Source organism: Trachypithecus francoisi, unplaced genomic scaffold (genome assembly GCF_009764315.1).
Source record: "Trachypithecus francoisi isolate TF-2019V2 unplaced genomic scaffold, Tfra_2.0 Lachesis_group18, whole genome shotgun sequence".
Lineage (NCBI taxonomy): Eukaryota > Metazoa > Chordata > Mammalia > Primates > Cercopithecidae > Trachypithecus > Trachypithecus francoisi.
The window spans coordinates 19,419,787-19,447,053 of record NW_022681463.1 but is presented as its reverse complement, the minus strand read 5'-3'; the positions used below and the strand labels follow the sequence as shown (position 1 = coordinate 19,447,053).

The 27,267-nt window shown below is 37.0% G+C and overlaps 1 protein-coding gene across 1 annotated transcript in view; it reads right to left on the bottom strand.

The window, feature by feature from the left end:
* Positions 1-27,267, bottom strand: part of UGGT2 (UDP-glucose glycoprotein glucosyltransferase 2) — a 244,048-nt gene that overhangs the window by 84,969 nt on the left and 131,812 nt on the right. The window contains exons 21-26 of the mRNA XM_033177411.1: positions 23,900-24,106; positions 21,833-21,964; positions 16,182-16,306; positions 15,552-15,647; positions 10,877-10,979; positions 7,862-7,941 (exon numbers count right to left, since the gene is read on the bottom strand). Coding sequence (XP_033033302.1) covers positions 7,862-7,941; positions 10,877-10,979; positions 15,552-15,647; positions 16,182-16,306; positions 21,833-21,964; positions 23,900-24,106 — 743 coding nt within the window. The remainder of the gene's footprint in view (positions 1-7,861; positions 7,942-10,876; positions 10,980-15,551; positions 15,648-16,181; positions 16,307-21,832; positions 21,965-23,899; positions 24,107-27,267) is intronic.

The following is a 27,267-nucleotide window of genomic DNA, read 5'->3' as shown; positions in this document are numbered from 1 at the left end:
CACTCTGATGGTAGTTTCTTTTGCTGTGCAGAAGCTCTTTAGTTTAATTAGATCCCATTTGTCAATTTTGGCTTTTGCTGCTACTGCTTTTGGTGTTTTAGACGTGAAGTCCTTGCCCATGCCTATGTCCTGAATGCTACTACCTAGGTTTTCTTCTAGGGTTTTTATGGTATTAGGTCTAACATTTAAGTCTCTAATCCATCTTGAATTAATTTTCGTACAAGGAGTAAGGAAAGGATCCAGTTTCAGCTTTCTACTTATGGCTAGCCAATTTTCCCAGCACCATTTATTAAATAGGGAGTCTTTTCCCCATTTCTTGTTTCTCTCAGGTTTGTCAAAGATCAGATGGCTGTAGATGTGTGGTATTATTTCTGAGGACTCTGTTCTGTTTCATTGGTCCATCTCTGTTTTGGTACCAGTACCATGCTGCTTTGGTTACTGTAGCCTTGTAGTATAGTTTGAAGTCAGGTAGCGTGATGCCTCCAGCTTTGTTCTTTTGACTTAGGATTGTCTTGGCAATGCCGGCTCTTTTTTGGTTCCATATGAACTTTAAAGCCGTTTTTTCCAATTCTGTGAAGAAAGTCATTGGTAGCTTGATGGGGATGGCATTGAATCTATAAATTACCTTGGGCAGTATGGCCATTTTCACAATATTGATTCTTCCTATCCATGAGCATGGTATGTTCTTCCATTTGTTTGTGTCCTCGTTAATTTCACTGAGCAGTGGTTTGTAGTTCTCCTTGAAGAGGTCCTTTACATCCCTTGTAAGTCGGATTCCTAGGTATTTTATTCTCTTTGAACCAATTGTGAATGGAATTTCATTCATGATTTGGCTCTCTGTTTGTCTGTTACTGGTGTATAAGAATGCTTGTGATTTTTGCACATTAATTTTGTGTCCTGAGATTTTGCTGAAGTTTCTCATCAGCTTAAGGAGATTTTGGGCTGAGACGATGGGGTTTTCTAAATATACAATCATGTCATCTGCAAACAGGGACAATTTGACTTCTTCTTTTCCTAACTGAATACCCTTTATTTCTTTCTCTTGCCTGATTGCCCTAGCCAGAACTTCCAACACTATGTTGAATAGGAGTGGTGAGAGAGGGCATCCCTGTCTTGTGCCAGTTTTCAAAGGCAATTTTTCCAGTTTTTGCCCATTCAGTATGATATTGGCTGTGGGTTTGTCATAAATAGCTCTTATTATTCTGAGATACGTTCCATCAATACTGAATTTATTGAGCGTTTTTAGCATGAAGGGCTGTTGAATTTTGTCAAAGGCCTTTTCTGCATCTATTGAGATAATCATGTGGTTCTTGTCTTTGGTTCTGTTTATATGCTGGATTACGTTTATTGATTTGCGTATGTTGAACCAGCCTTGCATCCCAGGGATGAAGCCCACTTGATCATGGTGGATAAGCTTTTTGATGTGCTGCTGGATCCGGTTTGCCAGTATTTTATTGAGGATTTTTGCATCGATGTTCATCAGGGATATTGGTCTAAAATTCTCTTTTTTTGTTGTGTCTCTGCCAGGCTTTGGTATCAGGATGATGTTGGCCTCATAAAATGAGTTAGGGAGGATTCCCTCTTTTTCTATTGATTGGAATAGTTTCAGAAGGAATGGTACCAGGTCCTCCTTGTACCTCTGGTTGAATTCAGCTGTGAATCCATCTGGTCCTGGACTTTTTTTGGTGGGTAGGCTATTAATTATGGCCTTAGTTTCAGAGCCTGCTATTGGTCTATTCAGGGATTCAACTTCTTCCTGGTTTAGTCTTGGAAGAGTGTAAGTGTCCAGGAAATTATCCATTTCTTCTAGATTTTCTAGTTTATTTGTGTAGAGGTGTTTATACTATTCTCTGATGGTTGTTTGTATTTCTGTGGGGTCGGTGGTGATATCCCCTTTGTCATTTTTTATTGCGTCTATTTGATTCTTCTCTCTTCTCTTCTTTATTAGTCTTGCTAGTGGTCTGTCAATTTTATTGATCTTTTCAAAAAACCAACTCCTGGATTCATTGATTTTTTGGAGGGTTTTTTGTGTCTCTATCTCCTTCAGTTCTGCTCTGATCTTAGTTATTTCTTGCCTTCTGCTAGCTTTTGAATGTGTTTGCTCTTGCTTCTCTAGTTCTTTTATTTGTGATGTTAGAGTGTCCATTTTAGATCTTTCCAGCTTTCTCTTGTGGGCATTTAGTGCTATAAATTTCCCTCTACACACTGCTTTAAATGTGTCCCAGAGATTCTGGTATGTTGTATCTTTGCTCTCATTGGTTTCAAAGAACATCTTTATTTCTGCCTTCACTTCGTTATTAGTCATTCAGGAGCAGGTTGTTCAGTTTCCATGTAGTTGAGCGGTTTTGATTGAGTTTCTTAGTCCTGAGTTCTAGTTTGATTGCACTGTGGTCTGAGAGACAGTTTGTTATAATTTCTGTTCTTGTACATTTGCTGAGGAGTGCTTTACTTCCAATTATGTGGTCAATTTTGGAATAAGTGTGATGTGGTGCTGAGAAGAATGTATATTCTGTTGATTTGGGGTGGAGAGTTCTATACATGTCTATTAGGTCTGCTTGCTGCAGAGATGGGTTCAATTCCTGGATATCCTTGTTAACTTTCTGTCTCGTTGATCTGTCTAATGTTGACAGTGGGGTGTTGAAGTCTCCCATTATTATTGTATGGGAGTCTAAGTCTCTTTGTAAGTCTCTAAGGACTTGCTTTATGAATCTGGGTGCTCCTGTATTGGGTGCATATATATTTAGGATAGTTAGCTCTTCCTGTTGAATTGGTCCCTTTACCATTATGTAATGGCCTTCTTTGTCTCTTTTGATCTTTGATGGTTTAAAGTCTGTTTTATCAGAGACTAGGATTGCAACCCCTGTATTTTTTGGTCTCCATTTGCTTGGTAGATCTTCCTCCATCCCTTAATAGGAGCCTATGTATGTCTCTGCATGTGAGATGGGTCTCCTGAATACAGCAGACTGATGGGTCTTGACTCTTTATCCAGTTTGCCAGTCTGTGTCTTTCAATTGGAGCATTTAGTCCATTAACATTTAAGGTTAATATTGTTATGTGTGAATTTGATCCTGCCATTATGATATTAACTGGTTATTTTGCTCGTTAATTGATGCAGTTTCTTCCTAGCCTCGATGGTCTTTACATTTTGGCATGTTTTTGGCAATGGCTGGTACCGGTTGTTCCTTTCCATGTTTAGTGCTTCCTTCAGGGTCTCTTGTAAGGCAGGCCTGGTGGTGACAAAATCTCTAAGCATTTGCTTATCTGTAAAGGATTTTATTTCTCCTTCACTGATGAAACTTAGTCTGGCTGGATATGAAATTCTGGGTTTAAAATTCTTTTCTTTAAGAATGTTGAATATTGGCCCCCACTCTCTTCTGGCTTGTAGAGTTTCTGCCGAGAGGTCTGCTGTTAGTCTGATGGGCTTCCCTTTGTGGGTAACCCGACCTTTCTCTCTGGCTGCCCTTAACATTTTTTCCTTCATTTCAGCTTTAGTGTTGGCAGCTATGTGTCTTGGAGTTGCTCTTCTCGAGGAGTATCTTTGTGGCGTTCTCTGTATTTCCTGAATTTGAATGTTGGCCTGCCCTGCTAGGTTGGGGAAGTTCTCCTGGATGATATCCTGAAGAGTGTTTTCCAACTTGGTTCCTTTTTCCCCCTCACTTTCAGGCACCCCAATCAGACGTAGATTTGGTCTTTTTACATAATCCCATACTTCTTGCAGGCTTTGTTCATTTCTTTTTCTTCTTTTTTCTTTTGGTTTCTCTTCTCACTTCATTTCATTCATTTGATCCTCAATCGCTGATACTCTTTCTTCCAGTTGATCGAGTCGGTTACTGAAGCTTCTGCATATGTCACGTATTTCTCGTGTCATGGTTTTCATCTCTGTCATTTCATTTATGATCTTCTCTGCATTAATTATTCTAGCTAGTATTCTTCCACTCTTTTTTCAAGATTTTTAGTTTCTTTGCACTGGGTACGTAATTCCTCCTTTAGCTCTGAGAAGTTTGATGGACTGAAGCCTTCTTCTCTCATCTCGTCAAAGTCATTCTCTGACCAGCTTTGATCCATTGCTGGCAATGAGCTGCGCCTCTTTGCAGGGGGAGATGCGCTCTTATTTTTTGAATTTCCAGCTTTTCTGCCCTGCTTTTTCCCCATCTTTGTGGTTTTATCTGCCTCTGGTCTTTGATGATGGTGACGTACTGATGGGGTTTTGGTGTAGGTGTCCTTCTTGTTTGATAGTTTTCCTTCTAACAGTCAGGACCCTCAGCTGTAGGTCTGTTGGAGATTGCTTGAGGTCCACTCCAGACCCTGTTTGCCTAGTATCAGCAGCAGAGGCTGCAGAAGATAGAATATTGCTGAACAGTGAGTGTACCTGTCTGATTCTTACTTTGGAAGCTTCCTCTCAGGGGTGTACTCCACCGTGTGAGGTGTGGGGTGTCAGACTGCCCCTAGTGGGGGATGTCTCCCAGTTAGGCTACTCAGGGGTCAGAGACCCACTTGAGCAGGCAGTCTGTCCCTTCTCAGATCTCAACCTCCGTGCTGGGAGATCCACTGCTCTCTTCAAAGCTGTCAGAATCATTTGTGTCTGCAGAGGTTCCTGCTGCTTTTTTTTTTGTTGTTGTTGTTGTTGGTTAGCTGTGCCCTGTCCCCAGAGGTGGAGTCTACAGAGACAGGCAGGCTTCCTTGAGCTGCTGTGAGCTCCATCCAGTTCGAGCTTCCCAGCGGCTTTGTTTACCTACTTAAGCCTCAGCAATGGCGGGCACCCCTCCCCCAGCCTCGCTGCTGTCTTGCCATTAGATCGCAGACTGCTGTGCTAGCAATGAGGGAGGCTCCGTGGGCATGGGACCCTCCCGGCCAGGTGTGGGATATAATCTCCTGGTGTGCCTGTTTGCTTAAAGTGCAGTATTGGGGTGGGAGTTACCCGATTTTCCAAGTGTTGTGTGTCTCAGTTCCCCTGGCTAGGAAAAGGGATTCCCTTCCCCCTTATGCTTCCCAGGTGAGGCGATGCCTCGCCCTGCTTCAGCTCTTGCTGGTCGGGCTGCAGCAGCTGACCAGCACTGATTGTCCAGCACTCCCTAGTGATATGAACCCAGTACCTCAGTTGAAAATGCAAAAGTCTCCGGTCTTCTGTGTTGCTCGCGCTGGAGTTGGAGACTGGAGCTGTTCCTATTCGGCCATCTTGCTCCACCCCCCAGTTTTGCTGTATTTTAACCTCATCCTTCAATATTGTGCACAAGAATTATTATGTTATGCTATCAAGGCTAGTGGCTTTTACTATTTTGAGACTGCAGTCAAGGTGTCAGCTGGGGTGTAGTTCTCTCAAGGCTCAACAAGGGTAGGATCTACTTCCAGGTTCATCTAGTTCCTCAAGGGTTGTCTGAATGAGGACCGCAGTTCCTTGCTGGTAGTTGTCTGCAGACTGCTCTCAGTTACTTCCCAAAAAGGCATCTCCAACATGCTTCAAAAGAGAAGCACACAGAAGAGCCACAGAGAGAGAATGTCAGCAAGACAAAAGTCACAGTCTTTCATAACCTAATTGCAGAAGGGAAATTCCATCACTTTTGCCATATTTTGTTTTATGAGAGCCAAATCACTAGGTCCAGCCCTCGCTCCAGGAGAACTTACAGTGTGAGTCCCAGGCGGTGGTGATCACTGGGAGCCATGTTATGCAGATAGACAAAGAAAATAAAAAGAGGAGAAACAGGAGAGAATACAGTCATGAAGTAAATGTACAAAACAAATTCTTGCTGCAGTGGAAATATCAAAGAAAAAGTATTCTGTGAATGTTGTAAGTAACAATTTCTTTGTGACTTAGTAAATACAATTTCAGTGGCAAAGAGGAAATTAAAGAGAAATTGCAGTGGAAGGTACAGTGAATGAGACATGACGACAGAGTGTGACCATTCTTTGAAGAAATTTAGATAAGAAGGAATGAAGAAGAGGGAAAAAAGGGCTCTAGAGGAGAGAAAGTTAAGGGATCAACTTTTTAAAAAATTGAATAACTGTAAGGACTGAAAGAAAAAGGCTAGTATAGAGACTAAAGATCCAAAAGAGAGAATATGTGATATAGCAAGGATCTAGAACCAACAGGAAAGCATGAGATCAAAACAGAGAGGGAATGTTTACCTAAAAAAGAAGAAAGATGCCTCATTCTTTCCCTATAATACAGGAAGGCTGAGGAAGTATAGCAGTTAAGAGTAAGGAGTTGAGGGGATTCCTGCCCTTAACCTGTCTCATCTCTGAGAAGAATAAATTTACTAAAAGGAAAGGACTGGGAATAAATGTGTACGCTAGATTGCTTGATATATGCTACGGAGTTAATAAGATTCTGTTGAACTACTAGTTTAAAAAAATAACTGTTTACTCTAGTACATTATTTCATCTAGAAAAGTCAATTCTTTCCCTCCCAGTAGATTATGCTTGCTTACATGTTCAATAATCTTATTTATTATATAAGGTAATGTTTTACAGAGAGGATTCCTACTCCTGTGAATAAAAATTCTGTACTCATGGAACTAACCTTTCAATTAGTAGCTAAAAAGTTTAAAGTTTTTGTTCAGATGTAAAAAGCCATGCCATAAAATTTAAAATACAAAAGACACATGAGAAGCATAAAAACTGAATGAGATATATGGACAAGAGTCTTGAGGGACAAAGAATAAGTCCTAAACGTTCACTTAAATTTGCCACATTTTCCATTTTATTGCTTTCCAACTATTAAAAATACTTAGGTTTAAAATGCCTGCTCTGGCTGGGCATAGTGGCTCATGCCTATAATGCCACCATTTTGAGAGGGCAAGGCTGGTGTATCTCTTGAGTCCAGGAGTTCAAGACCAGCCTGGAGAACATGGCAAGACCCCGTCTCTACAAAAATACAAAAACCAAAAAACCACAAAACTGTGCGTGGTGGCACACACCTGTTGTCCCAGTTACTTAGGAGGCTGAGGTGGGAGAATCACCTGAGCCTGAGAAGTCGAGGCTGCAGTGAGCTGTGATGGTGCCCCAGCCTGGGCAATGGGAGTGAGAACCTGTCTCAAAAAAAAAAAAAGTTCTGCTCTGCTCAAGGCAACAATCTACGGTATGTCAGTTGTAACAAATACAATTTGAAAAGTGAACAAGGAATGAACAGAATGCTACCTTTCTATCTTGTGTGTGTATGCATACTTTTTTTAGAATTACATAATTAAATAATACAGAGATCAACACATTAACAAGTCTTAAAAAGCTACACTAGCGCAATGGTACATACCCCGTTTTCTGCCCAATGACACATGAAGGACAATTGAATATTCCTATCAATAAGAATGGCTCACAATGACAGTGATTCTGATCCAAAAAAAAGAGAATAGGTATATTTTTGTCCCCTCTTGAGAGAGAATGTTATTTCAACACAGGGGTGTTAATGAGGAATATTTGTATATAATTATAAACAACTTTTAAAAATATCTCTGGCAGGTTATTCTAAACTAATTGTATCCTAACACCCCCAAATAGTAAATGTGATGATATAATAAAGATCATTTTGGTAATTATGCTAAACCAAAAATGGTTTAATTCCACCATATTTCCCATTGATATATTTCTAAATAGGTATTCCTAAATCACATTTCCAAAAATGCCTATGAATAAATATAAATCCATATAAATTCTGTAATTAGGTCAGATCACTTTACTGAATTAGGTTATTTTAATTTTCCTATCAATTTTATGTCAGTTAAGGTTAATAAACAGTCTGACCTTCTGACTTATTTCTGTGAAGCATCTTGTGAAGAAAAGAAAAAAACAGATCCAGTAACAATGATTCTTTTTTTCTTCTCAGCATTTACAAACTTTTCAAAATGAAATTTTGTTCATTCAGACTCACCTCTCTAAAGGGGCTTCTGAAAGCCTGCCCCTACAGTTCATGAACAACTTTATCTTCATGTTGATAATCTTGCCAAGTACCTATTGGAAAGAAATTCCCATGTTTGACATTAAATAATATTAATAGCTAATATCTATTATGCATTTACTATGTACCAGGTACTATATTAAAACTTCATGTACATTATCTCACTTGATCCTTATAATGCCCTGCTGAAATAGTGCTTTTGCAGTTTAGGTATAGAGAGATTAATGTGCTCAAGGTCACATAGTAACTCACAGCAGAGGCAAGATTTTAATCCCAACAGTTGACTTCAATGTCCCAAGATTATGTTGCTTGCCCTTTGCCTAAAGTGACTTTTTTTCATAGTATCTAAATTTCCTTAGTATACTAGAACCTTGATCTGCAAATACAAAGTGGTGACCTTACAACAACATTGGCGGTATCCTGATTCTTTTGGAATTCAGAAGTTCTTGGCTACCTACAAATAAATACTTTCTTTTCATTTCCCTGGATCATAAGAAGTAGAGGAAGAATTACTAATTTTGATAGTCCCCATCTCCACATAGGCAACATGTCAGTGAAGATTCGAAAGCTATTAGCTAACAAAGGATATAGGTAAAGGGAGAAGTAACAAAACAGATACATGTAACAGAAAGAATATAGGCTTGATGAGAAATTAGAACATAAAGACTAAGGATTACAGAGATTTGAGTTTCAATTCTTATTCTATCACTCATCATATTTGCTACTCTGGAGGTCACTGAACCACTGTTTTTCTCAAGTGTTAGATGAGAAACTATCCATTTCTTCCAATAAATTATCTTTTTATAAATTAAGAAATAAGGTTACTCAGAAATAACATATGTTATTATTACCAATGATGGAAACTGGAATACAATTCCATATTATATATCTCTGTATAATTTCCTCTTTCTCTCTCATTCTCTCTCTTTCTCTCTCTCTCTTCCTTTCTTTCCAGACATAGTCTTGCTCTGCTGCCGAGGCTAGACTGCAGTGGAGTGATCATGGGTCGCTGTTAACTTCAAATTTCTCAGCTCAACCAGTTCTCCCACCTCAGCATCCTGAGTAGTAACTACAACTACAAGTACGCAGCATCACGTTTGACTAATTTATTTATTTATTTATTTAGAGACAGGGTCTTGCTATGTTGCCCAGGCTGGTCTTCAATTTCTCAAGTGATCTTCCTGCTTTGGCTAACTGCACATTTCTTAGTCCTAAATTCTACTTTTATATTAAAAAAACTTTCAAATTTAACTAATATGCTTTTTTGTGAATAATGACTCTCCATAGGAATAGGGATTTTGCATACTAAAAAGCATCATACTAGCTCCACTCCTTTCAGATGTGATTGCTTTCTAAAGAATAATCTGAATAGTATATCTCAAGACATATAAATTTAAAGGTATAACCAATGCTAAAAGAACAAATAGGTAAATCAGTTATGGGATTAAGTTTGTCCTACTCGTTTCATAAAGTGAACAGCTAGAATGACAAAGTCTTTCCAAAATTATTTGTCTCCACTAATAAAATCTCATTTTCCAATGAGATTTGACAGTACGCACTAAATACTAAAAAAAAAAATGCATTTTGAAATTTCAATATACAGCAGAATCATATGGCTTGATCACTTACATTTTCACCAGACTCAGTATCTAATTACTTTTGCCTGTTCCAAAAGTGAAGTCAACTACCAAAGGACAAATAGTTCGTAAAATTTTCAGTATCACTAGAAAAACATACAGCCTTCTAATGGAACTAGCTTATTCCAATTTAACTACTGAAAGCTGCATTGTAATTTGAATGTTTGAAAGTGGTGCTAAGTAAAACAGTAAGCCACATAACACATAAGTCCTTCTGGAGACTGATACCTGTCTCTTCACATTCCTTTCCTCTTTCATAGGGGAAGAATGTCCAGGTTTACGCAGGACTTGTGGCCAGTTTCCAGCCTCCCTTGTCATTCAGTGTAGCCAGCCTGGGGGCCTTCTGGTCAGTGAGAAGTGATAGGACAGTATACATCTAACTTTGGGGTTGTGTTCTTATTTTCCCCTTCCTGCTGGCAGAAGTGCAGAGATGATGTTAAGGCCTGACTGGTGATCTTAGGTGCTTCCTGACTGCTCAGCAAGACACATACAATGCCTGAGTCCCTCACACTGTGTAGCTGCTTTAGCAACCCCGAGGCAGCCTAACTTAGACTGGGAGATGAAAGAAAGAAACTTCAGTCTTGGAAGTAGTGTGATTTTGGCCTTTGTTACGGCGGCCAAACCTATAGAATACAAACTCCACATTTCCCCTTTCCTCAGTTTCACTTGTTTGGAAAGTATAATAAATAATGTTAGCCAAGTTTTATCCACTTAAGCTTAAGTTTCAGCTTCTCCAAAAGCCACACTTCACAACACATGAAAGACACCTGCATTAGTCTTCTCAGGCTAACATAACAAAATAGCACAGATGGAGTGGTTTAAACAACAGAAATTTATTTTCTCACCATTCTGGAGGCTGGGAATTCCAAGATCAAGATGCCAGCTGGGGAGAGCTCTCTTTCTAGTTTGCACATGGCTAACATGTCACTGTGTGCTCAAATAACCTCTTCTTTTTGAAGTCTCCCTCTCTTCATCTTCTTTTAAGGCCACCAATCCTATTGGATTAGGGTCTCACCCATATGACCTCATTTAACCTTAATGATCCACTTAAAGCCCTATTTCCAGAGAGAGTCACACTGGGGGTTAGGGCTTCAAGTTCGCTGAAACCTATTTCATGTGTTGAAATATGAATTTTGTGGGGAATACAATGCAGTTTACAACACCACCTAACCTCAGCACAGTCATAACAACCTCCTGTGCACAGCTCCATCATTTCATTTTCTGCATTGAAATATGACATTATTAAAATGGTGAAGAATCAAGAGCACAAACAGCTGATTATACTTGAAAATAGACTTGAAAAAAGTATGAATTAAAAAAAAAATATTTAGTCTAATTTATATTATCTTACAATCAATAATTGTGCCATTTTCTGTGCTTCTCTTGTCAATGGATCAACAATAGCAATGACATCGAAGAACGTATCATTCTCTTGAGGATTCATCTTTATAACACTAAGAAAATAGAAAATAAGATGAAAGATGATGAGTTAAGTTTATACAAACAACTAATTAGTCATGATCTCAGCAATACAATTCTTATAAATTATTTTCTTTCTCACTAAAATTGTAAAATACTGGTTATTTCACACAATGCAAATTTGAAAATCTGTTTTCAACAAATTACAAAACTGAAAAGAATGAGAGAAAATGAAGTAAGATTTTATGAATTAAGCGATTTTTTAAAAGCCTTTCAAAGAATGATCCCATTAGTGTAAAAACACTGATAATTTTAGGTCCTCAAAATTCTGATGGGTTGTACAATTTAAAAAATAAAGCCAAGATGTTTTTGTGTTAGTGGAATATATTTCTTCAGATTTGAGAATAAAATTAACTATTCTACTTTATTAAATTTAGTATTTCAAAAAATCAATATACCGTAACAGGTAAGTTCAGGACAAAAATATCCAAATTAATCATACTTTATTTTGATCCCAGTCTTCCTCTCCTCACCTCATTCCCTCTGTCCTATCCATTTTTGTCTTTCACCAATATAAGTTCTAAATTAGAAGATGGACTAATTTTTTTTTTTTTTTTGAGACGGAGTCTCGCTCTGTCGCCCAGGCTGCAGTGCAGTGGCCGGATCTCGGCTCACTGCAAGCTCCGCCTCCCGGGTTTACGCCATTCTCCTGTCTCAGTCTCCCGAGTAGCAGGGACTACAGGCGCCCGCCACCTCGCCCAGCTAGTTTTTTGTATTTTTTTTAGTAGAGACGGGGTTTCACTGTGTTAGCCAGGATGGTCTCGATCTCCTGACCTCGTGATCTGCCCGTCTCGGCCTCCCAAAGTGCTGGGATTACAGGCTTGAGCCACCGCGCCCAGCCAATGGACTAATTTTTTAAAGGGAAATGAGAAAATGATTAAAAGTACAGAATAGGCCAGAGGGAGACAGTCAATTCTTTTTTTTTTTTTTTTTTTTTTTTTTTTTTTTTTGAGGCGGAGTCTCGCTCTGTCGCCCGGACTGGAGTGCAGTGGCCGGATCTCAGCTCACTGCAAGCTCCGCCTCCCGGGTTTACGCCAGTCTCCTGCCTCAGCCTCCCGAGTAGCTGGGACTACAGGCGCCCGCCATCTCGCCCGGCTAGTTTTTTGTATTTTTAGTAGAGACGGGGTTTCACCGTGTTAGCCAGGATGGTCTCGATCTCCTGACCTCGCGATCCGCCCGTCTCGGCCTCCCAAAGTGCTGGGATACAGGCTTGAGCCACCGCGCCCGGCCGGGAGACAGTCAATTCTATATTTAATGTAACTAAAAGTTAATGGTGTATATTTGATTAAAAGCAGAGAATATTCTACTGAATTACTGTTTTAACACTATAATCATGTAGGAAATATTTTTTCTCAGATGTAGGATGAATTAATTATACATTTTACATATTACAAAGGAAAAAGGTTACCAAATCAAGAGGTGCACACGTAGTTATAGGAATATTAGTTTCTTTGGTAGGAAAAGGCTTTCTGCAGTGAGGGGATTAATTGCTCAGCAATTTTTAAAAAGCTAATATAAACAGTTACTTCAAATATGGGTCATCTGAAAAGAAAAGTGCAAGACATTTTATTTTCTATGCAGTTGACATGATTTAGTTATGTTAAAATAAGAGGGGCATAGTCAGACAACAGACCTTAATGGATAATTATTGCTAGATGTAAGAGCCACAAATCAGATGTTCTGCTATTAAACTGACTCTCGACAGTTGTTGCTTCCTGGAGTTACCTTGGTGAAAATTTTACAAATTACTATCCTACTTTGCAACACCACTCAAAACTGGTCATTTTAGGTATGCCTTATGAGATGGTATTATAGCTTCAGTATGCATCTGTTTGCTGCTTTTTTTCTCCCAGACTACTGCTAATTCTATGAGGTTGTATGAAGCAGAATTCCATAGTCCCCACCATCTGATTATATATGTACTGGACAGTCCCGAGCCCACTAGTAGGTATTACACTGACTAACCCAAGAATGGAACAGAACATCCTTTTTCTCATGCAGTATTAACAACAAGATGCTAACGACCATCTATTTAAGGTAACAAATTTGTACTCAATCGCCAAAAAACTATTGATACACTCCATGTCATTAGCCAGGAAGAGTACTGTCAAGCACATTGACAACCATTTAATTATTAAAGCCCAGGTCAGAAAAAAAAAAAGGGTGAAGAACTGCTTGGGTGTACACAGTTAATCAACTCTTACAGATACACTGAATACATTTCAAACAGGCTGTTGTAACAGAAAACTCTGAGTTGAATTTTGTTATGATATTTTGTTAACCTATCCATAAAATAGGTCAAGTAATCTATTTTAAGAATATTGGGCCGGGCGCGGTGGCTCAAGCCTGTAATCCCAGCACTTTGGGAGGCCGAGGCGGGCGGATCACGAGGTCAGGAGATCGAGACCCTCCTGGCTAACACGGTGAAACCCCGTCTCTACTAAAAATACAAAAAAAAAAAAAACTAGCCGGGCGCGGTGGCGGGCGCCTGTAGTCCCAGCTACTCGGAGGCTGAGGCGGGAGAATGGCTGGAACCCGGGAGGCGGAGCTTGCAGTGAGCCGAGATCGCGCCACTGCACTCCAACCTGGGCGACACAGTGAGACTCCGTCGCAAAAAAAAAAAAAAAAAAAAGAATATTGAAAACACTGTACATCATATAGCATCCTCTTTATAAAGGCTCCTGGGAGAAATTCCTTTGTCCTCTCTCTTCTAAGAATACTTACATTTCACCTGAGTATCTAGTTTGTTTTCCTCTCGTGAACTTGGGAACTGTATAAACTGGAAAACTTAGAGCCAAATTCATGGTATGCTCACGGCAGGAGGGTCACTACTGCCACAGCCTGCAAGGTTTCCTTCAAGACCTCATAGTTTCTTAAACAACTTACATTTAATGTTGTAAGTTCCTGGGATGATGTGGGGAGTAGTTAGGATTGCTGTTTTTGCCTTTGTCTAAGATGTTAGGAGAATGGCAAATCCACACAGTCTAAATGGAAGGGAATAGGCTAATATAGAGATCTTTCGGGTCTGGGGAAAAAATATAATTGTTTTTTCTCATTTTTCACTTTATTCCATATTTCAATTTACTCCTACTCTTTTCTTTCTCCTTTTGTAAACCTTCTAATGTAAGTTACCTTGTCAAATTTAAATTTTCTTATAAGCCAATTTAAATTTTAGAAGTTGGAATTAAGATCAAACATATCAATACAGAAATAACAGATTTATAACAAGTGTTTTAACATATTTAATTATAAAATAACTCCCTATAGACATAGAAGCAGAATGGCAAAGATACAATGCTGTGTTTAAATATATATATATATATGTATTCACACACATATATCTCTCTAAAAGCTGTGAATAAATATTTTTATGTGATTATACAAGTATATGCGCATATGCTCATGAAATAATATACAGACATAACTATGGAAATAATACTGATAATTCATAAATTCAAATGTAAAGTGACCTGAAGTATTTGCCCATCACTGTGGCCTACTGTATTATCCTAATATCAATTTCCAAAGGTTCACTGACGTTTTCTAAAATTCGATATCAGAGTGTAACTTTAATGTAGAAATTTACATATAAATTTAACTGCATTTATAAAATATTATTATTTCCCTTGATAGGAAAGAATGCTCTTTGACAAGATAAAAAATGGTATTTCAAGACAAAATTACTAAAGGTGATAACTGTAAGACACTTGAGTGAGCTCAGGGAATCTTCAGAAGTAGTATTTTTTAAAAAAGCAGTGTAGTTACTTTTACAATTAACGAGGCACTCTCACAGAGAATATGGGCATAGAAATCACATATGATAGTGATTAAACAGCCTTTTATTTCCATCCTACCACAGGAGCCTGATAGAGTAAATCCTTGGACCCTTGGTACACGCAGCAGCTTTATAATGTGTCAACTTGACCAGGCTAAATCGTATTTTCCAGAATGTTTCTGGCTTGGGTGGGCAACAACAGAGATTCTCAGGAGAGCTAGAGGACAGACAGGCAGCAGCAGCAATTTTGCAGCTCACACACTAGCTGCTGATCTGCTGATTCACTTTGCCGGCCTGAGGCAGCAGCTGGGCCTACACTGTTCAGCTTTGCCTGGACCCTCCCTTCACTCGTCTGAACTCTTGCTCATGCTTGTGTGTTTAGCTTTGTGACAGAGGCCATCCTACATTTGATTAATCAGGACTCTTCCGTCACTTTACACATTGAAAATATAAAGCTAATATTATCTATGACTATCTTGAGATACTGCAAAAATTACAAATGATGTTAAGCATGAAAGATATTAAAAATATGACAAATTATACTATGCTTAACTTACTAGAAATTTCGTATCCTCTCTCTCCATATATATTACCCTTTATTCACTAGAATATATAACTAACTGGAATTTATCTTCCTAATGCTGTCAAGTACATTTGTTCCCTAATAAATTACTTTTAGTTCTACCTTAAATTTTACCATGTTATGAAAACAAATGGAAATAATTGCATGCATTAAGAGAAAAACCACAAACAGATACGATTACATTCTTACCTGTGATTCTCCCTAAGAAATGTGACATCATATCGAGATGCACGCTTAGGCAAAGAGGACATAAGGGCATCAACTTTCATAATAAAGTCACTCGTGCTAGATAAACAAGACAAATAGTGTATGAGTTTTTTGGAAAGAGAAAGTTCCATATTTCATGTTACAATTAATGCTTCAAGAAAGGCTTTATATATCTGAACATGGTTAAATCTACTGAAGTAGACTGCAAAGGGAGACCTATGTATAATAGCATTTCTCTAAAACAGTCACAGCCTTCAACACGATAAACACCAATAATGGATATTTACATATGAAGCAAAAGTATAAACAGAAATATGGGAACCATGCACACAACGTTTAGGAAAATGGTCACCTCTTGGGAAGGGAGGAGATTGGGGTGGATGGGTAAGAAACAAGGAGAAAGACAGCCAAGGCAAAGAAAACACTAACATCTACAGTTTTGTGATGGTGAATAAATGGATGTCTTTTATAATTTCCTTATATTCTTTATATATGTCTTTTATTATACCTTTACTTGTCCATATATTTGAAACATTTTCTAATCTTAAAACAAAAACATTAGACTCAAAATACCAAACCCAAGTGAACTGCTCTTAGAACTTATATACTCACTTATTTGAGTTGATTCCCATATTTTCAACAATGTCTTTAATTTTCTCTCCTAAATTACTAAATGTTATCTTTTCCAACAAGTAAAAATCTTCTGCATACAAATCGTCATCTAAAGGTCCTAAAAACTTAAAATAAAAACCGCTATATTATATCTTCTAGAAGATACCAGTTTAAGAAAACATTTCCTCATCAAATAGATATTTGTTAAGCAAAAATGAATTAGAGATTAAAGATATGGTAATCCTGCCATTTACTAATCCTGCCATACTCTAGGAAACAAAATACAAATACCTTCTCATTTGGATATTACAAATAACATCTGTATAAACACCAAAATCAAAGTGACAATATAAAAAAATTAGCAAATTATTTCCATTAGAAAGTTTTACTTTGAAACATAAATCATAAATCATGATTTGAAACATAAATCATGATGCTTCCAAATACCATTTCAACGTAAATTCAATTTTGAAAGCAATGGTCTACATTTTTAAAAATCTTTTAACTTCAATTTTCTTTCACATTCATCTATAAATTGTAGAATACACTATATAGACACGAATTACTTTATAAGAAAACCATAAAATAGCAAAACCCAAGTGACATATCACATAAAAATCACATACTTACTGTAATAATACTGACCAGTCATCTTTTAACTGATACTGTATAAATGGTTAGGAGCCTAGCAAGGTCAGCTACATTAACTTTAAACCAGTAACTATAAAGTTAGAAGTTGCCAAATTGCCACATACCTAATTTCTCAGGATGGCTCTCCCATCACAACCACTACTGACTCTACTACCATGAGTACTTTCTGAGGAAGTTAGTACATACAATCATTCTAACATCACATACACACAGCCCTACTGTAGACTGACATAATCTAATGTATAAAACAATTATATTTAATTATAATCAGAAAACATGTCAACCAGAATATTTTTTTTCTTGGTAAAAAGACCAGAATGTAGTGGCTGTAACCAGATTTTCTCACTTCCCCTTCACCTGCTTCTGCAGTTCATCTTTTCTAAAAATTACTGAAGCATAGTTCTTGAATCTTTCTATCCCATTTTCTCATATCAAAGGTGACTAACTGGGATCTTGGCATCCCAACTAAATAAATATCATGTTTCACCTTAAATATAAAACATGGGCTCTTGAAAACACAAAAATGGGCACTATAATACTAAAAGTACTCATATAAACATTTCATTGTCTTAAGACATGATATAATTTTTAAAGTAATTTTGAAAGCACATTCAATGTTACATTTCCTAATATGAATCAGCAGTCTTGGAAAAGAGTTGAATTTTATTTATACCACCTCTAGCGACAGGGGCAGTTTTGTCAGTAACACAGAATAAGGAAATAAAATCTTAAAGTATTGTCTTAAAGGGTTAACTAGATTGGCTAACTTTATTGATCAAATTTACCAGAAAACTGGCTGTATTTTGCTTACTTTAAGCACAGCATCAAATAGAAGAAACCTAATGTTCCTGTGTCTTAGTTCTATTTAAAGTTGAACATTTGTGGAGTAAAGTAACTTGAATAGCATAAAATCATGTAATGTACAAGTTGGGAAAAAGAACAATAAACTTGAAAATTACGTTGCTTAAATCTTCTTCATAACATTTTAGAAATGTGATTTTTCAGTTATGTAGAGTAATTGCCATAACAGAAATGCATTACTTCATTTGACAGGTCATTAAAATTACAGAAAACTCTGTCAGATTTTCATCCACATACTGAGCTAAAAATCTCTCTCTACTCATAGAAGTTTGATCAACTAGTTTTGATTTTACGCTAACTTTTAGCTAGTGTAACACAAATTAAGTCTATAAATAACCACTATTTTTCATGATGCCCGTCAAATATTTTGAGAGAAAACAGCAGTTAATATTTACTGAAAATTCACTGTGTGTTTGGGTTCCTTCTATGTGCTTTAAATATTGGAGTATATTTAATCACTCCAACAATCCTGTAAGACAGATTATTACCATTCTCATTGTCCAAATGAAGAAATCAGGTCTCAAAGTGTAATGTAATAAATGGTGCAACTGGAATTTGAATCCAGATCTGTCTGACTATAAAACAAAAAAAAGACCTTGCTTTTTTTTCCTGCTCCCTGCTACCTTATGTCTTTCAGCAAATTGTGAATATGTAAAATAAATATTATTACAACAATGGCATTACTTGTGGCATTAAGATTAAATATGTCAATTTTAAATTATTCAGTATTTTTAAGAAACTATGTGATCATCATTGTACCCTAGTTGTTGATCATTTATAAATAATGTTAACTTTGCATATGTTCCAATTCTAATGGAAACATTTGAACAGGTTCAGAATGAAGATTTACACTAAAATATCATACTCATTTCATGCATTAAACTATCTGATTCCAAATTTTTATAACATCTGCCACATTGCTGTGATTATTAGGCTTTATAGCATTACTTTCAGAGTGATAAGCTAAGTATTACATGATTGCTCATAAAACACAATACTTATTTTCCAATATACTTTTCTATTAAAGCCACAGTTATACAAATAAAAGGATAATCAAAATTACGTGTTTCCATCAGTCAACACAAAAAGTCAACATAATTTAGTATCTGTCTCCAGCCCCAATCCTTCCTCTGCACTACACTCATATTCAATCACTTTCTCAGCAAATCTTTTTGGAAGTCCAAACTGAATTATCTTTCCTTCCTCTTATACTGCTCCCGACAACCCCACTCATCCTGCAGCCTTCCTCATCTTGATTCACAGTAACTCCATTCTGCCAGTAACTTAGTTCTCTCACATCTCACACCAAAGTCCCTGGAAAATTCCTGTGCATTCTTCATATAAAATACATCCCATATCCACTTCTTACTATCACCACTAGAACCATTCTGGTCCAAGCCACCATCATCTCTCATCTGGACTACGGCATTACCTCCCAACTGGCTCCCTGACCCCCTATAGTATATTCCCAAGTAACAGCCTCTAGTGATCCAAAGAAAACATCAGCTAGATGATGCCAATCTTAACCATGCACTTCCCAACTCATTCACAGAGTAAAGTGGGAGTCCTTAAACTTCCTATAAAACCCAATATGATCTGGCCCCCAGCTACTTCTCTGAGCTTCTCTCCTGACTGCTCTTTTCCTACCTGCTATTCTTAAAAGAGCAGACATGATTCACACGATTCACAGACATGATCTCACCTCACGTCCTTTGCATTTGTTGTACTCTGTCTAGAACAATCCTCTTCCACATATTTGACATGGCTTCCTCCTTCACCTTCTTTGGTTCTTTGCCCAAATGACACTGCTATGAATGTGCTGTGGTTTGAATGTTTTTGTCCTCTCCAAAATTTATGTTGAAACTGAATCCGCAATGCAATAGTGCTGGGGGCCTAATGGGAGGTGTTTAGGTCACGAGGGCTGTGCCCTCAAAATGGACTAATGCCACTACAAAAAGGCTTTCAGGAGTGGGTTTGCTCTCTCTTGCCATGTAGGAACATAGCATTCATCCCCTTTTTACCTCACTGCCTTCTGCCATGTGAGGATGCAGCAAGAAAGCTACCATCAGATGCCAGTGCCTTGATCTTGGACTTCACAGAGTCCAGAAACATGAGAGAATACATTTCTGTTCTTTAATACATTTCTGAGATTATATAGTCTCGGGTATTTTGTTATGGCAGCACAAAACAAAGACAAAATGTGTCCCTCAAAATCCATGTGTTGAAACTTAGTGGCCAATATGATAGCACTGAGAGGTGTGGCCTTTGGGAGATGATTAAGCCACGAGGGCTCTGCGCTCATGAATGGAATTTGTATCCTTATAATAAAAGAGTTCAAGACTGAAGGGAGCACTCTGTTGCCCTTCTACCTTCCACCATGTAAAAACAGAGCAACAAGAGGCCATCCTGGAAGCAGATAGCAGCCCTCACCAGATGTCAATGGCAGCATGTTGGCCTTACATTTCCAAGCATCCAGAAGTATAAGAAATAAATTTCTGTTCTCTATAAATTAGCCAGTCTGTGGCATATTTTTATAACAGCATAAACATACTTAAGATACATGCCTTATCAGTAAGGGTGCTGTTTGTTGTCTCTCTCTATCCATCAAAATATTAGCCTTATCAGTAAGGGTGCTGTTTGTTGTCTCTCTCTATCCATCAAATTATTAGCCCTATGAAAACCTAGTTGTTTACCACTGTACCTTCAGCATCTACAAGAATGTTTGGTTCACAGTAGGTGTAAGATTAATATCTTAATATTTTTGTCAATTTTAAGCAAAGTGAGGACAAAACATAGTTTTATGTTTTGAGATATAAACATAGTCTTATGTTTATGAGCAATAAGTTGAACATAATTGTATCTAGTATTTATCATTAATGTCAATAACACTATATGAATTATATCAAAATGACAAAGAAGACATAGGGTAGCTTTTCCCTAGTATATAACTAAAAGGCAAGGCACTAGATAAAACGGGTGCCATTGTTTCCCTCTTTATCCCTTAAAATGCTTTAAAATGTCAAAGATAGCCAAAAGCTTTAGAACTGTTTCTAAAAGCTGTATTTCCTCCCAAAGTAACTTGTAAAGTGGAAAAGCAATGCTATTTATAGAGTTCTACATATCTCACTACCAAAATTCACCAATGCTTTTTACAATAAATGGCAGCTGTTGTATGTGTAAAATAGCACTGTACACAGATGAACCTGAATCTAACACGCAGGTGAGCAGAGTTCATAAATAAGTGAAAAACAAAACATTAAGAGTGCAACAGAACTTTGAAGATGATTTTGGGATATATAATTTGAAAACTCAAGCAACAGATATGTCAAACACACTGCATTCATTGATTTCTTAATAAACCTAAGCACCAGATTCAGTTTTTTACTTAAACAATTTGTATGAAATAAAATCAGACTATCATATTAAAAATATTAGTATATAGATATCATCCACTTATTTTGTATGTGTCTACAAAGATTATAATCAGAAAAACATTTATATTAACAGAAAAACCAGGATATAAAATTATATATAGTAGGATTACTAGGATGTATTCTAAAAAACCAAAAACGGCTATCTATGTATGGTAGAAAAAAGGGCTGGAAGGAAAAACAGTAAGCTATTAAGTTTTATTAGGGTGGTTGGAGAGTAAGAGATTTCCTTCTTAGAGCTTTGTAAATATTTTATTAATAAAAACTACATGGCAATTTATACTACTTGATACTTCAAAACTTATAATAGTATCTAATGCCATTTAACATGAACAACTGTAGGAACAAGAAAAAAGACATAATAACCTACTTAGTACACCTACTACAACAGTGGTTCTCAATGACAATGTTTTGATGATGTGCATTAAGTTGTTTCTTCTAATACTTACATTAGAACAAAATAAAAGTAAGACACATCAAGAACATTCTTCCTTACCCATATCATCGTTATCATTGAATGGGGGAAAGAATGAAGGAATGGAAAGTGTGTCATGACCCCATTTTATTTATGCTGAGTTGTGTCTGGTGTCTTGAGCTCATGAACACCGTGCTGTGTGTGTGTCACATCAGGTGAATTGTGACAGAAAAAGTCAGACCAGTGCATTGCAGTGTCACTGAGAAAAGAGAGCAATAGCTTTTTCTACTTACTCTCCCATTGCTGACAATACCCATTTCTCCAGGACGCAATTTAAGTACATCTTGACAGAACAACTGGTGAGTTCGAAAAATATTCACTCCAACAGTGTTATATTTTTTCTCAAAAGCATTCTTATTCATCCCCTAAAGTAAAAGTTAAGATTGATTAAACTAATACGAGAACAGTAAATACATTAAATCATTTTGCTTATAAAGCTACTTTAATATTACTATAAAATTTTATATAATACTTTTAAAAATTATTTAGTATAATTTTCTTCTGAAAGAACATTTTTAAAAAAGGAATTGTGTTTTGACAAGTCATTTATAACATGCTTAAATCTTGTTACAAGTTGATACAGTTTGCTATTCATTCTTCGAGAATTTCAGAGAAATTACCAAATTAGTAAATTACTAGGGAACATCAATTTAAATAAAATTTGACATGAAGAAAATGAAATTAAATATTTATTAAATTCTGAACTCAGTACCTCTTATTTGGTATTCTCAATTTAAAAAGTGTTAAAATGGAAATACTCCTTTCTCCCCATTATACTAATCCCAGAAGACCAGTTTAGTAATAATATATTTAAATATGGAAATAATAAAAATAACCCTTGGTCAAAGTAAAAAACATATGGACATTCACAGAAAATAAGCCACATATATGCTCACTGCACCTTCATATTAAGGTGCATTTCTTTCTCTCAGTACTTCCCAAATTTTAATGTGCATATCAATCACCTGGTATCTTGTTAAAATGCAGAATCTACTTCAGTAGAATCAGGGCCTTAAATTCTGAATTTCTAACAAGTTCCCAGATGCTCTCATGATGATGAAAATGTTCTCTTGCATTGTCCAATATGGCAGCCAAGGCCTCACGTGGTTATGCGGCATTCAAAATGTGGCTACTATGACTGAGGAACTGAATTTAAAATTGTATTTAATTTTAATTTAAGTATAAAATAGCCATATGTAGCCAGTGGCTGTGGTGTGGACCGTGTAAGCCCTGATCCTCTTTACCTTCAAAATCCCCATTCCAATCATCCCCTTTCTGACTGCAACCTCATGACCATCCCCATCCCTAGATCAACAATTACTCAACCTTTCAGTCCACAGACTCTACCACTTATTCACTGTCCATCATCCTTCCCATGGCATAATTTCCTTTTAACCAAGTTCTATTTCAGGGTACTTTACTAAAACCAAAACTTTCTCCATGTTTAGCTCCCTCGAATGCTCCCCCTCAGTCATATTCACTGGGCCAAACCCCAACCTTGGTTAAACAAAACTCTGCTGAGTCTGCAACTGGACGAAAACAGTAAAATATAGCTGGAGAGAAACATATGACCAATGCTGAGCTCACTTTAAATATATGATCATTAATCTCAAGTGGGCCCTCAGCAATGACCAGAAATCTTCCTTCACTAGTATATTTAATTTACTTTCTCACTCTCAGAATAATAGTAAAATATTCGACATTTCCGCTTTTTGTCCTCAACCCTTTAAAAATACATCCTGCCACTCTAATCCTTAGCTAATGATCTGACTTTTGAAAGCAAATCAATCAAAACAACTTATAAATATTTTGTCTGTCTTTCCTCCTACAATGTAAGCTCCACAAAGAAGTGGGACAGGGACTCCATCTGCTTGTTCACAAGTTTATCTCCATTGTCTGATAAACAATCAATATGTATTTTTTGAATGAATAATGATTCTTTCTTCAAGAGGATCACCACTGAAATTCCCCCCATAATGGACCCCTTCAGTGAAATACCTGAGATTTACATAACGCTATAACCCCCAATTACTGGCTTAAGTACATATCCTGACTAAAATGCCATCAACTTTAAGAATCATGAAGTAGTTAATGAAACATACGATATTTGATTTATTAAATGCCTCTGTACAAAGTCATATCATTTAATGTTTATCTTTTCCCATTTGAAAAGGAATGTTTATTATCTCCATTTGTTTAAACCTATTAATCTTTTTCAGTAACAGTATCTCCAAATACATTCACTTATACTTTTAAAATATGCAATACGTACATATTTAATATTTCAAATAGCTACTGACCTCAATAAGGAATGTTTTAATTTTATCTCCAGAGTAAATAGCTGTAGCAGTTTCTTCCTTTGCCAGTTGCCCAAGAAAGCTTCTCAAAAGCCTGGTCTTCTGTGTAAGAAAAGCTGCCAAAATTCCTCTAGAAATAGCTGTGTTCTCTTCATTTATTTTTGATGTAGGATTATAAATAATCCCCAATCGACTATGAACACTTGTTTTCTGAAAACACATTTAGAGATTAAAAGGACCAGTATCCTACATATCTTTTTACAGGTGAATATATTTTCTTTCCCATCCAGTTTGTTCACTGTATCATGCACCATCTTTCACTATCAAAGCCCTCCTATGTTGACTGTACTAAATGTGATATACCACTGAAAAAGCCTAACAATCATTTTACTAACTCTAATTCCTTCACATCTTTGCATAATGATTCCTTTGTAATGTAACATTATATTTAAGCTTTTTGTATGTGAAATAAAACAAAAAATACACAAGACAAAATGTCGAGCTTAGTGAATTAACCCATACAACTACTATCCTGGTCACTGGCACTGCCAGCAAACCCCAAAAATATTCCTCAGATCTCTGTCAATTACACTTTCTAACCTTCCCACTTTTCTAAAAACAACCACTCTCTTGTCATTTATGGTAATAACAACTTTGCTGTTCTTTATAGTTTATTCCCTAAGCTTGCATTGCTAAACACTTAATAAATTTTAAATTTCATATAAATGGAATCATGCAGTATTATTTTGTGTTCTTTCTCCGCTCAATAATGTGAGATTTATCAATACTGTTTTCTGTAGCTGTAGTCAATTTTCAGTACTGTACAGAATTCCATCATATGAATATACATTCTTTTATCCATTCTACTGTTGCTGGACATCTGAGTTTTTTCCAGTTTAGAGCTCTAAAAACAGGATATACATATCTTCCATTTCAGAAGATGCTAAACAGTTTTTCAAAATAATTGTACTAGTTTTCACTCCTACTAGCAACAGTTCCATCACCTCACAGCCTAAGAAACACTTTGTATTGTCAGATTTTAATTTAACTCATGATCGTACATATGTAAAGATATCAGGTTTTTAATTTGCTTTTCTCTTATCATTAATGATACTGAACATCCTTTGAAATGTTCTTTGGCTTCTTTTCAGACTTGCCTGTTCAACCTGCTTCCAGTATTTTTTGGATTATCTTTTTTGGCCCCTGACTTGGAAGAGTTTGATTTCTAAGACTTAAGGGCTTTTTTTGGTTATATGTGTAAACATATGCTTCTCCCATTCTATGGCTTGTTTTGTAGTGTACTGATGATGTGTTATGATGGGAAGCAGTCCTTAATTTTAAAGTAGTTCCATTTATTGGTATCATACCTGACGGCTACTGGGTTTTGGGTCTCATTTTAGAAATCTTTCTCTAAAGTCAAAAAGATAATCTATATTATCTTTAAGAAGATTTATTGTTTTGCCTTTTATGTTTAGCTCTATAATCCAACTGGAATCAATTTTTGTGTATGACGTGAAAAGAGGAAAGTGTCAAAGATTACCCTTACTGTTCCATAAAGCCAACTTTGTTATAAATCAAGTGTTAACATATGCACGGCTCTATTTCTGGGTTCTCTAATCTTCTTCCATTGCTCTATTTTTCTATCCTTGTGCTAATACCAAACTGCATTCAATTATGTAGTTTTATCAAAGATCTTGATATCCAGTAAAGCTGTTATCATTTTTTCTGCTTTAAGATTATTTTAGCTACTCTTGGTGCTTTGAATTTCTGGATGAGTTTTTGAATCTGCTTGACAATTTCCACAAAAATTTCCAGTGTTTGATATTTTTCATACTATTGGAAATGGTATCTTTACTTAAATTGCATTTCTTGTTTGTTGCAACTCTGAGAAATATAATTAATTATTGGACATTGACCTGGTACTAAACAACCTTAAACTATATAATTAATTCTAATAATTTATATGTGGATATGTACTTTCTGTGTAAACAATTTGGAATGGCAATTGGAAGATAATAAAGATTATACAATCTGAAGAACAGAATGTAAAAAGAATGAAAAAAATGAACAGGTTCTCAGAGAAACGTGGGACACCATTAAGCATGCCAACATATGCATAATAGAATACCCAGGAAGAGAAGAAAAAAGAAACGTAGAAAATATTTAAAAAAAAAAAAACCACTGAAAGTTTCTCAATTTTGATTAATGACATAATTTACAAATCTAAGAAGCTCAATGTACTCCAATAAGGATAAATGTAAAGATATCCACAGCCAGGCACGAGTCAAAATGTTAAAAGCAAAAGCTAAAATCTTGAAAAGAGCAAGAGAAATGTTTTTTTCGTTGTATACAAAAGAATCTCAGTAACATTAAAGGCTAACTTCTTATCAGAAACAACAGAAGCCAGGAGGCAATGAGATGGGGGCGTTCCAAGATGACCGAATAGGAACAGCTCCAGTCTGCAGTTCCCAGCGTGATCGACGCAGAAGATGGGTGATTCCTGCACTTCCAACTCAGGTACCTCGTTCATCTCATTGGGACTGGTAAGAGTGTGGGTGCAGCCCATGGAGGGCGAGCCGAAGCAGGGCAGGGCGTCGCCTCACCCGGGAAGCACAAGGGGTTGGGGAATTTCCCTTTCCTAGCCAAGGGAAGGCGTGACAGACTACCTGGAAAAACGGGACATTCCCACCCAAATACTGTGATTTCCCCATAGGTCTTAGCAACCGGCAGACAAAGTGATTCTCTTCCTTGCTCAATTCGGCAGGTCCCAGGCCCACGGAGCCTTGCTCACTGCTAGCGCAGCAGTCTGAGATTGAACTGCAAGGGGGCAGCCTGGCTGGCGGAGGGGCATCCACCATAGCTGAGGCTTGAGTGGGTAGACAAAGCGGCTGGGAAGGTCTAACTAGGCACAGCCAACTGCAGCTCAGAAAGGCCTACTGCCTCTAGACTCCACCTCTGTGGGCAGAGCTTAGCAGAACAAAAGGCAGCAGACAATTCCTGCAGACTTAAACATTTGTAGAATGGAACCAAGTTGGAAAACACTATTCAGGATATTATCCTGGAGAACTTCCCCAACCCAGCAAGGCAGGCCAAGGTTCAAATTCAGGAAATACAGTGAACAACACAAAAATACTCCTCGAGAAGCACAACCCCCAGACACACAATCATGAGATTCACCAAGGTTGAAATGAAGGAAAAAGTGTCAATGGCAACCAGAGAGAAAGGTCGAGTTACCCACAAAGGGAAGCCCATCAGACTAAATGCGGACCTCTCGGCAGAAACCCTACGAGCCAGAAGAGAGTGGGGGCCAATATTCAACATTCTTAAAGAAAAGAAATTTCAACCCAGAATTTCATAGCCAGCCTAACTAA